This window comes from Atta cephalotes (genome assembly GCF_000143395.1).
Source record: "Atta cephalotes unplaced genomic scaffold scaffold00013, whole genome shotgun sequence".
Classification (NCBI taxonomy): domain Eukaryota; kingdom Metazoa; phylum Arthropoda; class Insecta; order Hymenoptera; family Formicidae; genus Atta; species Atta cephalotes.
The window spans coordinates 2,559,086-2,573,252 of NW_012130077.1; the positions used below are offsets into that span (position 1 = coordinate 2,559,086).

Below are 14,167 nucleotides of genomic sequence, written 5' to 3' on the forward strand. Positions count from 1 at the left end.
ATATATATATATATATATATATATATATATATATATATATATATATATACCGAATTTCTAACAGTTTTGGTAAATTTTAAGATTAAAGATACATTTTTTTATACATGTGGATGAAAACAGTAGATGTCAGCTGTTCATTAAAATTTCGATGAAATTCTATACGGAGATTTTTAAACAAGATAGTAAATCTTTCTAACATTTCTTTTTAAAAAATTGTTGTAAAATATATTTATTAGCTTTCTTTATTAATATGGTAATTATCGAAACGCTGTTGTATCTGATTAAAAATAGCTAATATAATCATATCTAAATGAAAAGATTTATTTTTAAATCTTTTCCTGAAATATTTGTAAAAATCTTTGTTTGAATATATATATGACTGTTACAACTTCAATTAAAATAAAATGTATTATATAAATTATTTAATAATATATCAAGTCAACTTTATTTTTGCATCTTAAAATATTATATATCTTTTCGAGAAAATTATAATTCTTGCATGCTGTGTATTCGTTAAACTCTCGTAGTTTCAAATGAGATTCTACACAGACCACACACTGGTAACACAAATAAATAGTACAATCATGTACATTTTTTCTGAAAAATATCATTCTTTATAAAAATATTTCAAAATGTATTATCTATTGTTAGTAGCAGTCAGTAGTGTAGTTGAGTTTCAATAAATCATAGAGAAACTACTTATCTAAAACGCTTCTTAAATCATAATTTGAAAAAAATTTAACGAGAGTAATAGTTTAATTAAGTTAACTTTAACATGGTATCAAGCAAAATCTTACATTACAATTCCACAAAGCTATTCCATCCCTCATTTCGAGAGATCTATCGAAAGAAAGATGGAGATCTTAATAATATACACACTTGAGGACGTATAATTATATTATAATTTTTCCAAAGATCATTTATAAGAAAAAAAACTTATAAGAAAATAAGTATAAAGCGAAAATGCGTCTAAAATGCATCGCGCGTTGCGTTACATTTTTTGCATATCCTGTTCTCTCTCTCTTTCTCTCTTGTACACACGCATAACGTCGCATAATTATCACGAGACTTTCATTCCGTTCGTTGCGTCGGCTAGATCCTCGTACGAAATCAAACATTAAATCACATCACGCATCTAAATCATGCAGACAAACATGACTCCGCTAATCCTGGCAGCATCCGCTGGCCGCGAGAAGGTCGTTAACACATTACTGACCGAGGGAGCGAACGTGAACGCGACAACGATCGACGGTCACTCAGCGTTACAATACGCTGCGTCTAAGAACTGGAAGTCCATTTGCGTGGCGTTGCTCGAGAAGGATGCAAACGTGAACATCACGGACAAACGGGGTGCTACACCTCTCCACAGATCTGCCTCGAAGGGCAATACCACTATCGTGGAACTCCTTTTGGAGTGCGGGAAGAAATTGAACATAGGTAGCGGAGTATTTACGTGTTTCTGTATGTGTGTATGTTATTGAAATGCAGCTCTTTCATTACAGTATAATAATATATAAAATATCAAATATAATCTATATATATATCTATATATAAATATTTTCGATTATAACTTAGAGAAGTACAAAGGTTCGCTCGCTCTCCTATATCGATACACAATTTCGTGCATTTCATGCTATCTTGTTTCTCAGATCAGAGAGATGCGTACGGTAACACGCCGCTGCATCTCGCTTGTGAGGAGAACCGCGTGGAAGAAGCAAAACTGTTGACGGCGCACGGCGCGGACTTGACAATTACCAACAAGGAGCGCAAAACTCCATTGGATCTCGCGAGTCTCGGATTGGTTCGACAGCTCGAGGAAATCAAGCGACAGGCTGCGTCAAAGTGATATTCCCTCGCGCGAAATATTTTTGTATGAGAGATTTACGCGATTTAAGTTTTCTATTTAAATAAGTCTCCAATAAATTCATTCATGATTAAGAGTTTCCTTCTCCAGAATTTATTTTATCCCTTCTCTCACTTATTCTCTCACACTCTCCCTTCCTTACATATTGTAAAATGCGTTTCAACATTTGCGTTCGTTTCTTATAAAATGTATCAAAAGTTCTCGTTTTCTTTTTCGCTGTTTCGCCTCTATCGTCGGCATTTTATCGGTCAATCGAACTCTCTCGAGACGATTTTCTCATCGCAATAATCTTAAGGCCGAAAATGCCGTAAGACATTGTCGAAACGACTTTTGATTTTAATCGTGGAGCTGGTCTCGTACCCGCGACGCGAGACAGTTTAGTCCGCGTAACGCGCCGAATCGAATAAAAAAGCCAACACCCTCTCGACGCACGTATATACATAATTCACAGAGGTTCGAGAGCACATTGGACTGACTCCGATATTCAATTGGCATTCTCCTCGCCGTCAATACTCTCATCCTGTGTTGTCGAATCATCACCTGAGCCGCCGGTTTGTACAGAACCGCGTTTCAGCCTCGTAGAACTCAGACTTATCGGAGGACCACCGCGCCTTTAAACAAATCATACGTTACATTAATTATGTGATGTCTTATTATTGCAATACGTGTGCATAAATAATGCGAAAAAATATACACTATCAGTCAATAGTTTAAATATATTTTCCATTTTTTTTTTCAAATTAAAAAATCTCTTATAATCTGAAATTTAATGTTACACTTAAGTATTCATCATTATATATCAAATTATAGTATTGTAAAATGTGTAATAACGCGTATCTTGAATTAAATAAGACAAATAAAATAATAAAAAATTAGTCAAGTTATTAATGAAAAAATGTGCAGTTTGTATCCGAATAAATTTATATAATATTTGAAGGTCTTGCTATAATATTAAATATGAAAATTTAAGAATGTTTAAATTTAAGAAAATTTGAATGTTACATTAAACTACAAGTCGATTTTCTTGAAAACAATGTCAAACTATCGACCAATAATGAATACTGTAAATAAAAAATAATCAAAAAATATGAAAAAACGCATTCACAAACAATTGCATTCAGGGGGAAGCCGGAGGGTGAAGTATGTCATTATCACACAAGGTAGCAGTCCAAGTCGGCATGATTATTTTCAGAGTTAGCGATTTCAAATTAACCAAAAGAGCTCGTTTAACTCACTGTAGCACACTGGGGACACTAATGGGATTGTTTCCTAGCAAAAAACTCTCTCAGGTAGGATACCAATCGTTTTTTCTCTCTTGACACCTACACATGTCAGAAGTTGATCACTTCCTTCAAAGATAAAACACTACTTTAATACTGCCTCATTACGTTCGCCTAAGGTTACAGATACGTATGGCCTAAAAAGTGTAACATAAAATAATACATATTTTAAATCGCCTCAAAAGAACAGTACCCTCTCTTGCTAGTTAATATCCTTCAAACATTAAATTCTGAACCTTTCAATATTTTCAAGATTTTTCCATATTAAACAATATTTTTATCCCTTCCATTGTGTGTGCATGTATGAGGAAGAAAATAAAGTTGTGAAATTACCTTAATTTATTCTTTAGCTGTGTCAATTCCCGCATGAGCTCTTCGTGAGATTCTGTGATGTCGTCCATCTCTCTTTGCGCTTTCCGCTTCATGGTCTTATGCCTACTGATCTCCTCCTCCGCTTCATCCAATTGTCTCTTCAACGTCTTCATTCTGACATTAACTTTCTCCGCCTGTTCTTTATACTGATCAGAGTTTCGTCTCTCATCCTCCAACTGTAGACTCAGTTCCTTCAATTTTTTCTCCAGCTTACGATTGATCTTCTGCTGGGCGAATCTCTCCTTGGCTTCAGTTTCAAGCTGCTCATCGAGATTGTTGATCTTCGATTCCAGTTGCTGTATCGTAGCCTTGGTCTTGGCACGTTGTGCAGTCTCTAACTCGGTTAACTTGGCTTTAAGTTCTTTGTTCTGTCTCTCTAATAGCATCTTGTGCGACTCCAATTTTTGCGTAGTAGATCGCTCAGTCGCCAAGTCCGTTGTCAACTGCTCGATCACAATTTGACCTTTTCTAGCACGATCCATTACGATCTCAGCGTTCGATTGCTCCTCTTCTAGTTCTTCCTCTAGAGTAGCAATTCTTGCCTCCAATCTACGTTTCTCATCTAACATCAGGGTTCCCTTATTGGCATTATTATTGACTTCTTCCTGCAGTTCATCCCTCTCATTTTCGGCAGTTCTTCTGGCGCGTTCACTGCTTGCAAAGTCCTCGGTCAATTGTAACAAATCAGCTTCTAAACTCTTAACCTTCCTCTCGGTTTCCTTAGAAGCAGCTGCCAGTTCATCTCTTGCAGCCCTAGCTTCTTCTGTCTCTCTAGTACAATCCTTGATTTGAGTTTGAAGTTTTTTCAGTTGCTTGAGTGCATCTTCCTTCACCTTATTATGCATCTCTAACTGTTGTTCGATGTCCTTGTAATCCGCTTCCATTTTTTTACGTGCAGCGATGGCTGCAGCACGCTGTTTCCTCTCATCCTCGAGCTCCGCCTCGAGATCACGAAGCTGTTTAACTAATCCCCGACGTTTTTCTTCCGCTTGTTCTTCCTTGGTTTGAAGATCACGCTCGAATTGAGCTCGCAATGCTTGCATATTTACTTCCAATCGGAGCTTAGCGTCTTCCGTGAACTGTAATTCATCCTCCAATTCTTCAACTTGCGATTTTTGCTCTTGTAGCTGTGATTCTAATGAACGTTTTGCCTTCTCTAACTCGTGGACATTCTTGTCAGCGGTACCTTGGTTATTAACCAATTCGTCCAGTTCTGATTGTAGACCTCTACGGCCCCGTTCAAGTTCCTCAACTTTTTCATTAAGTTCATCTAATTCGCGAGTCAATGATAATACTCTTGTCTCTTTCTCGCGCGCTTCTCTCTCCGCGGCGTCCCGTTGCTCTGCATATTGCTCAGACACAGCCTTCTCCTCGGCCAATACCTTGTCAAAGTTCTTCTGCTTCTTTTCTAACTCAAGTACTTTCGCTCGCTGTGCCTCCAACTCGATGATACTGTCCTCCAGTTCTGCCTGAATCTTCTTCTTTGATTTATCTAATTTATCGTTGGCTGCCTGTAATTCTTCAACTTGCCGTTGGAGACTTTCAATGTCCTTCGTGCAACGTTTTCTGGCCTCCTCGAGAGCGACAGCTGCCTCTGCTTCATCATCAGCACGTTTCTTGGCTTCAGCCAATTGTACATTCAAACTCAGCAATTGCTTGTCCAAGGCACGTTTTGCTTCCTCTTCCTCCTCAAGTTGATCGTGCAAGCTCTCTTTTTCACTTTCTAATGCGCGCAACTTCGAACTGAGAGCCAGTTTCTGCCGAGTTTCTTCTTCCAATTGCTGTTGTAGTTCGGTAAACTGGGATTCGCAGGTGGCCGATGCCTTCAATGCTGCAGAAGCTTTCAGTTCAGCAGTTTCTAGTTGTTGCATTACACTTTCCGCTTCTTGTTGCAGTTTCGTCACTTTCTCAGCTAATTCTTGTTTGTTTCGTTCTACCTCGGCCAATTTTGCGTTTATTTCCGCTAACTGTTGCTCCGCTTGCTTACGACGACGATCAGATTCTTGTCTACTTGCACTGACTGATCTGAGTTCTGTTGCCAAATCGGCATTCTCAGCTTCCAAAGAGCCTTTTGCCTTCTCTAGAACCGCTTTCGTTTTCTTCAATGCATCCATCTGTTCATTCAGAGCAGTCAGTTCTTGTGTATGCTTGTGACGCATATCGGCGAGCGTGGCTTCATGCAATGATGTTTCCTCTTCGAGATTCTTCTTCAATGTTGCTAATTCTTGTTCTCGTTTGCTTCTTAATTCCTGTTGAGCCGCGGTAGTATCTAAAGAATCGAGCAATTCATTTTTCAATGCTTCAAGTTCCTCATTCAAATCGCGCTTCTGTTTTTCCGCTTTACCCCTAGCTGCTTTTTCAGCTTCTAAATCTTCCTGAAGTTCAGCTAACTGTGACTCTAGCTCTCTAAGCGCTTTTTGAGCTTGTGCTTTAGCGGCACCTTCTTCGTCCATTTTTGCCATAACTTGATTAAGTTCTTCCTCACGTTTGCCAAGTTGAAGCTGCATTTCCTCAACTTGCGTTTTCCTTTCAGCCAATTGCTCCTTCAAATCTGAAACCTCAGTCTCGACTTTTCTCTTGGATCTATCCACCTCCTGTCGTTGCTGATGATCTTTAAGAAGTCTCTCCTCGAGATCGGCGATTGTAGCTTCGTGCTTAGCTTTCAATTTCGACAAATGCTTCGCCTTCTCCTCTTCTTCGGCCAAAGTCTGTGAAAGATCATTTGCACGTTCCTCAAGAATCTTTTTTTCTTTTAATAATTTTTGATTGGTATCTTCCGAAAGAGCGAGATCTTCCTCTAACTTCTTGATCTTCGCATCACATTGGACTTTTTCTAATTGCAGTTTTTGTCTAGCAGCTTCCTCTTCCTCTAGTTGCTCTTCTAAATCACTGATATTCAACTGTAATTTCTTCTTCTCCTGATTTAACGCGGCGCTTCTCTCTTCTTCCTCTTCGATACGCGCTTCCAAATCATGCAAAATTTCCTCTAGCTCTTGCTTTCTCGCGGCCAACCTAGCTCTCATCTCTTCGGCTTCCGCGCAAAGCTCAACTTCTGCCTGCAATTGCTCAGCCAGCATGGTCTTTTCTTCGATTGCCTGCTGATATTTGCGCTCGTATTCCTGAGCCGAGTGCAGCTGTAACTCCAGCTTGTCGCGAACCTGCTTCAGTTCATCCTCCTTCTGTGTGAGCTTTTCCTCCTGTTTGGTAACCTCTAGTAGAGGCTTTACTTTGGTGTACAACCGCCACCATTGCCAATTGCGCAACTTTAGGTAAGCCGCACAGTTTCTCTGGATAATGCGGATCGCGTTAAGCTGCTGCAAACGTTTTTGATAATTACGCCTGGCCAAGAAACCGCGACAGAAAGCCTGGAAATTGACGATTATGTCCGTGATCTTGTAGTCCCTCTCCTCCTCCAAGTGGGCTAACACCCCGGCGCGGAAAAAGATCTTCGATTGTCCAACACGATAAAGATTCGGATCCAACTCTAATGCTTGAATCTACAAGAAAAATTTATAATTTAGTGATGCATTTTTATTATTTTTGATTAAGATTCATGAATATGAAAATACATACCATCTTTTCGCAAGCCTTTTTCCCATCCATAAATCCCTTGGGGATAGCATTTGGAGTAAGCAATTCGTAGCGTTGTCTGAATTCTTGGAACGGAATTCTGTTTGGGAAACCTTGCCGGCAGATACGGATACCCTCCAACACGCCATTGCATCGCAATTGATCTAGCACAAGCGGGGCGTCGATTTTACCAGCTCTCTTCTCGTGATTCGGAATTATACATCTAACGAAGTTCGGATTCGTATTGCGTAATGTCACCATCAGCTTGGCTAACTGTTCCTTATACAGTTGCGAGACCGTTCTGAACATGCCCTTCCTCGTCCTCGCACCGAATTGTGTATCTGTGAGTGCCTGCTGCGCCATACCGACGATCTCAGCGTCTTTCCAGATATGACACACAAACGGATCCTGCGAGGCTTGCAGAAGACTAACAACGTTCTCATTCAATGGGTCCATGTTCTTCATCAACCACTTAGCGGCAGAATAATCAACTTTGCCAGCATAATGGATGATTGCAAAATCAGCTACATAGCGGAAATCAGTCTTCATGAACTTCGGATGGACACTGTGAGCGCCAACTAGTTTTTCCACGAATGTCTTGTCTGTGGCTTTAGGAAACCAACACTCTTCATCTAAAAGCGCCATAATGCCCATTGGTTTGTCGATAAGATCGATCGTTGGCTGCAAATCCAGCCCAAAATCTATGAACTTCCATTCAATTCCCTCACGCTGATACTCCTCTTGCTCCAGAATAAACATCGTATGATTGAACAATTGTTGCAACTTCTCATTTGTGTAATTGATACAAAGCTGCTCGAAGGAATTTAGCTCGAATATTTCGAAACCGGCCATATCCAATATGCCGATAAAGCTGGCACCTTGTCGCTTCGTTCTGTCAAGGGACCTGTTGATTCTATTTACCAACCAACGGAACATCCTTTCATAACAGGCTTTTGAGATCGCCTCTACGGCGAATTCCACCTGCTCCTTCGTCTGTGCCTTCGTAACGAAATCACGACCGACCTTAATGCGCGGTTTTAGGAAGGCTTTCGTCATCTCGGTCACGCTTAAGCCTAATAAGTGCGAGATCTTTTGCGCCACCGTGTTGTCCGGTAACGTGGCTTGATCAGAATTTCGCTCTTGACGGAATTGCATCGAACCAAACAACATCACGGCGGAAACGATACGAAAGATGGAAGAGAAGTCCTCGTTGGTCATGCCCATGATGTGCATCGATTTGACCGTAGAGAAGAATTCAGCGGAATCATCGACACCAGGAACTGGTAGAGCTCCATTCGATAGAAAAGGATAGTGCTTTGGATCTTCCAATATAAATTCCTCTAAAAGAGTTCATAAAAAGAGTTCATAAATATTACGAATATCGAATATAATGAATTAAAAAGGAGTAGCTTCTTTTTTGTTTGTTCAACATATTGCTTGACTCACTCTTTTGTTCCACTGAGGCACCTGCCAACAGCTGATAAAATATGTGGAAAGTCCTTTCATCTTTCGCTTGTCGAATGGCTCTCGACTTCTCTAGAAGATACGTCTCAATATTTGCACCGGCTATATAACCGGATGCATCAAAATTTATTCTTATAAATTTACCCTGTAACATACATATTATATAATATAATATAATTAATTTCAATAAACAGAAAAATAACATGTTAAAACAAGAAGCATATTGCATCTTGAAATTATCACACTATAATAATTAATTTCAAATAAAACAATAAGATTAATATTTTAATGCAATTGTTTTATTTAAAATTAATTTGCTTAATGAAGAATTATTAATATAACTTACGAAACGAGACGAATTATCATTCTTCACAGTCTTCGCATTACCGAATGCTTCCAAAATTGGATTCGCCTGAAGAAGCTGTTGCTCGAGTTCACCCTATGACGAAAAAAATTTCGACAATTAATAATAAACGTTATCGAAAATATTTATTTTTCGAGACTGACAAAAATAGCGCTAATGAGCAAAGTAAATGGCTTATTGCATACATTAAAATAATGTAATAATATAAAAGAATTTGATGAAATCTCTGCTACATTATTTTCGCAAAGCAAATAATATCACCGAATTCTTCGAATTTTTTGATAATTTAGATATATCTATATAAAAAGAATTATTATAAACAACGAACATTATTTACAAATATAAGTATGTAACAAATATAATATATTTGAATGTCGAAATCATTGTTCATATAAAATTGATATAAATATATAAAATATTATTCCATTGATAATTTTAAATAACTGAATATTATGCTACACATTATTAATAATATATAGTAAATTAATAAATATTAAATTGTAGCATTTATAAAATCTATTTTTTTCAATTTTAGTTGGAATAAATAAGTTAAAAAATATTTTAAATATTTAAAAATTTTATCTTATATATTTCCTCAAAAATATAAACATAATAATGTTGACTTAACGGCAATAAACGATTATAATAATAGCTCTCTAAAACTATTAAAAATATAGCAATGTAAAAAAAACGCTTAACCTATTATTTTGAAGGTTTAATCACTCAAACATAAAAACGCAAATTAATTTGGTCGATTTATTTTAAAAAGAGCATGATTAGCATGAAAATTTTCGTCCAAAAGGATTTTTATGATAAATCACTGTAAGTTTTATTAAAGAATGAACAATCCTCCGACATGATAGTAAAAGAAATTGTCTATTGTAAATATAGAACAGTTTTCTTTTTACTTTCAAACGTGTCAGATCATTATGTCATTACGAGACATAAAAGGTTTTTATATTCAACTATAAGCATAATCGTAAACGGTATCGAAATCTTTCACGCTTTCTTGCTCAGCGATGTATAATAACGTATTACGATTAACACAAGCGTATTACGTATATCAAGCGTATTACGTATATCGAAGATTGTAATTTTTATGACTTGTTAAACTGCAGCGCACTGAAAGGCTAAAAAAAGAAACAAATGACAATAATGGATGACAAAAGCAAGCTGTAAGGCAAGACACTTATCACGACACCACACCAGTGTTAATATTGTTTCCTCCCACTTTCTTTTTCCCTTTCTCACGTTAATTACCGCAAACTTTTCCGTGACACTCCCAGATCCCTGGATCCGCAAGCAGGAAAAAAGAGGCAAAGAGAAGCTTCGTTAGCCACAAGAACACCAATAGTTCCGGTAAACGGTTTTACAATGATTAATTTTTCACAAAAGGGTAATGCGAAATAATACAATTATATCTCTATGTGCGAAATGCATGCAGGTACCGAGAAGTTATCTTATTAAAATTATATTACGTTTAAAAGGATATTTTAATCTAAATATATATATTCATCTCCAAAAGAACTGCGAGACATGTTTTCATTCAACTCAAAATAAATAAAAGATGTCTAATACAATTAAACTATGTAATTTGAATAAAAATATATTATAATATGTACAAAAATTAATTAAAAAGTAATATTAATATTATATATTTTTCTTAGAAATAATATAAACTTTTGAATATAAACATCAACTATTCATCGCGCAATATTCCTTCCAAAATGTCATTTTTTAATTTTATATTAAACGTAACCATTATAAAAGATGGATATCCACCACATATTTAAATCTTGTCTTACAAAAATAGATAGCCATTATATAAATAATTCTTATATACATGTATATGTATATACGAGTTATTTACATATTTTGTTTATGTGTCTATATATAATTTGTTTGTATCATATTTTTCGAGATCACAAATGTGTGATGTTATTTCGATAATATATTATGATTTCTTCTCTCTCGGTACGTGCGTCAATTGATATATCAAAAATCAAAAAAATTTGTTAGTAAGGGGTGGATAAGCGGGAAAATAATAGAAATAGAATTCCGTGCCACAGGCGTCGTCAGCCGCCTGAGCCGGGTCTCTGTTTCTTTCGTTGACTTACTATGATTAATGCCGGACTCGGAGTCTAGGTGGGCGTCCGCCAAAAGTCAGCACCGAAAATAAAAGAATTTTCAGCATTAGATCAGAATTGACCATGGCGTGGATTTCGAGTCGCGTGTTTGTCCTTGCTTCGTGCGATTCCTTCACATTCGTGTATCACATGGTAAGTACACGAAAAACAAATCGACCGGTGAATAAACGCACGCTCGAGTGAAATAGAATCTTAGCAGATGTTGGAACCAATTCTTTCTTTCTTTTTATCGCTTTTTTATAGGATTTGTTTCGATTTAGATTTCAGTTTTGAGAGATTGGAAAATAATTTCTCAGATGCCGAATAATTCAGTTTTAATACAAATATCGGGTGCATAATAAAGTGCTGCGGCATTACTTTTTAAATTCTTAATGAATTTGAAAGTCAATTCGATCTCAATTGATTATTTATTGAAATGCAGGAATAGCTAAAACTGATTAAAAAATTTTCACAGATAATTGCACACATATTTTATTCTTATCTTAATTCAATCTAGATTCGAATTCCAAGAGATACTTAACATCAAAGGAACAGGCGCGATATACCATAGACTCGCGAAACATTCATTAAGAAATCGTTGACTCCAAACTTCATCAAGGAATTAATGACGTTAAAAAATAATCAGGCAGCTGTGCGCGACAACCTGTATAATCTGGAAGTAATGCTCCGATTGAAATGATTTAAAATGTTCGTAGTGGCGAAACATAAGCGAGCTTATTTGCTCTTGTGCATGCGAAACGATCAGGAATGTGCTGGCTGTGAACAAAAGTAAGACGATAATGCAGTCGATGCGATAGCATGCAGTCGTACCGTAGGCGAGTGTTCTCGTTTTACAAACTTTTTTTTACACATATACTTTTGCATATACAAATGCCGTGCGATCGGCGATCAAGAAGGAACATTAAGAAACCTGATATGCGGACAAAGATCAAATCTTCTTCGGGATTTGTGCGTGCAGAATCTAGTTGAACAAGAGCGATTTTCGACTGGTGCATGATTTAAAAAAAATATTTATCATTAAAATGTTAATTTTCTAATTTAAATTAAATTAAGTAACAGCTAATATTTCATCAATATCGATTGTAACTCTTTATTTTCTCTTAAGAAACAAAGAGAGACAAAGTGAAATTCTAAATTATGAATTATACACTTTTATGCAATATTTATATAGAATTCATTTAATTTAACGACAGCAATCGATATATCAAATTTAGGTGTTTATTTTTTCTGAAAAAGGCACCATTCTCTTCAGATTTATCGAAGAATAAAATACCCCTGTCACCATTTCGCTAAAACCATTTCTATGTTATTTACTCACTACAATTTCAATTTGATCAAAGTTTACTGTACAAAGTATTAGATATGTGTGCTTCAGATGTGCGCAATTATACATCATCATGCTGTATATATGTACACTGACTTGATCTAATAAAGGCCATTAAAAAATCAAACAGATAACACGAAAATTTAATTGCGTCGATTGCATGTTCTATGCGACCTGCAAAGATTAGTTTGCGACAATTACGTTCACGACAAGACGATAAGGACCGTCGAGTGCAAAGTATTGCAACGGAATTAATCTAGTATTTGAAAATGTTCAATATTATATCTAGATTTTGCTACGATGCACCATAACACAAAATATTTCGCATGTTTTCTTCGTCTTATTGTTAAACAATAGAGTATAAAATCACGATGATGAAAATTAAGTGTTAAAAATCCAAAGAATAGTCTATCAAATTCTTGCGATTGTTTTAAATCTGTTTAAAAAATTTATAATTGGGAGAAAAGGTGACGGTACACCTGGAGAGTACATATATTTATTTTTTTCTAAATCTACGGCAGGCCTAGATTTTACATTCATGAGATGAGTCATGCGCGGACAATCCGGCTCGCGTGACTCAAGAGAATCAAAAAAGAGACTGAAAAAAGAGACTCGGTCTGATAATTGGATCGTTTGTCTGGAAAAGGAGAGGTCCTTCAATGAGCGCGTGTCTCTGATTCCCTCTCCCTTCTCTTTCCCAAACCATCATAAGCAACATGTACGCGGAGCAATATAGATCGATTGGGCTTAATCAACAAGTATCCATCCGAGTCGTAATGCGAACGCGACTTATGGTAATCGAAAATGTGTTAAGGCTCTCTCTTGCGGAGCGACCTTCGATCGAGTGGAAGAAGAAGCGAATCTTCGAAAGGAGTAAGACTCTCCTCTCTATGCTGCTCCTTTTGCAGCAACTTCTTTACGTTTTCGACTGCTAACAAGTCGAAACCGGTTGAAAAAACTAGTGAGAAAACGTCGCTTGTGCCATTTAATAAAATCGATTATTTAAGAAACAACAAGAGCTATTCTTCACTATCAGACATTTTCTCTTCTTCTTTTTTAATTACAAACTTTAGCTTTTCTATATAGTTGGTTGTAAAATTAAATATTTTCTAATACAATGTTAAAAATGTGTTAATGTTTTTAGTATATTATATTTACGAATTTTGAGATTTAACAATAATAATAACATACGCAAAAAGGTTTAATTTTTTAAATCTTTGTTTTTTTTAATTTTATTATTTTTCAAATAATCGATCTTACTATATTTTGCAGCTGTACGAAGCCTCCCACTTTGTATATTTTATATACTGCGTTATGAAAGCAAACTCTCAACATGCACCACGTTTATAAAATGTCTACGAGGGACTAAATCATATTATTTACATTCAACATACGGTCGCTATTATTTCTGCTTAAATTTTTATCTGATTCACAAATGCTAAAAATAATCATATGACTTGTAAAATTTACAAAGACGGTTACAAGACTCTACGAGGTCAGATGGACAGGACTGAGAAATGAATGTTACCAGTTGAAGATTGTATCTGCGCATTTCTCTTTTTTTTTACTTGCCGTCCTACTCAAACCTCAACGTAATTTGCAATCCGGAAAAAAACAGTTCCCTGCATCTTTTTCGATTTATTAATAACGTTACGCTTCGCGGGATGGTTCAGATTATACTCTTCAAATATCTCGGTAAAATACACGAGAACAAAGAAGCCACTGTATGCGAACCTGTATAGCAGAGGCTCTCAAACAATTTTATTCTCTCTCTCTCTCTCT

The 14,167-nt window shown here is 36.3% G+C and overlaps 2 protein-coding genes across 2 annotated transcripts in view; one reads left to right on the forward strand and one right to left on the reverse strand.

Annotated features, from left to right (window-relative positions):
- The window catches only part of LOC105617482 (26S proteasome non-ATPase regulatory subunit 10-like), a 3,799-nt gene extending 1,861 nt beyond the window's left edge, over positions 1-1,938 (forward strand). Inside the window, exons 3-4 of the mRNA XM_012199039.1 lie at positions 1,149-1,437; positions 1,650-1,938. Of these exons, the coding sequence (XP_012054429.1) occupies positions 1,149-1,437; positions 1,650-1,846 (486 nt within the window). The 3' untranslated portion in view covers positions 1,847-1,938. The remainder of the gene's footprint in view (positions 1-1,148; positions 1,438-1,649) is intronic.
- A 410-nt stretch (positions 1,939-2,348) lies between these two features.
- Positions 2,349-14,167, reverse strand: part of LOC105617483 (myosin heavy chain, non-muscle) — a 31,769-nt gene continuing 19,950 nt past the window's right edge. The window contains exons 4-9 of the mRNA XM_012199040.1: positions 11,032-11,055; positions 8,897-8,989; positions 8,533-8,695; positions 7,090-8,426; positions 3,478-7,013; positions 2,349-2,475 (exon numbers count right to left, since the gene is read on the reverse strand). Of these exons, the coding sequence (XP_012054430.1) occupies positions 2,349-2,475; positions 3,478-7,013; positions 7,090-8,426; positions 8,533-8,695; positions 8,897-8,989; positions 11,032-11,055 (5,280 nt within the window). The remainder of the gene's footprint in view (positions 2,476-3,477; positions 7,014-7,089; positions 8,427-8,532; positions 8,696-8,896; positions 8,990-11,031; positions 11,056-14,167) is intronic.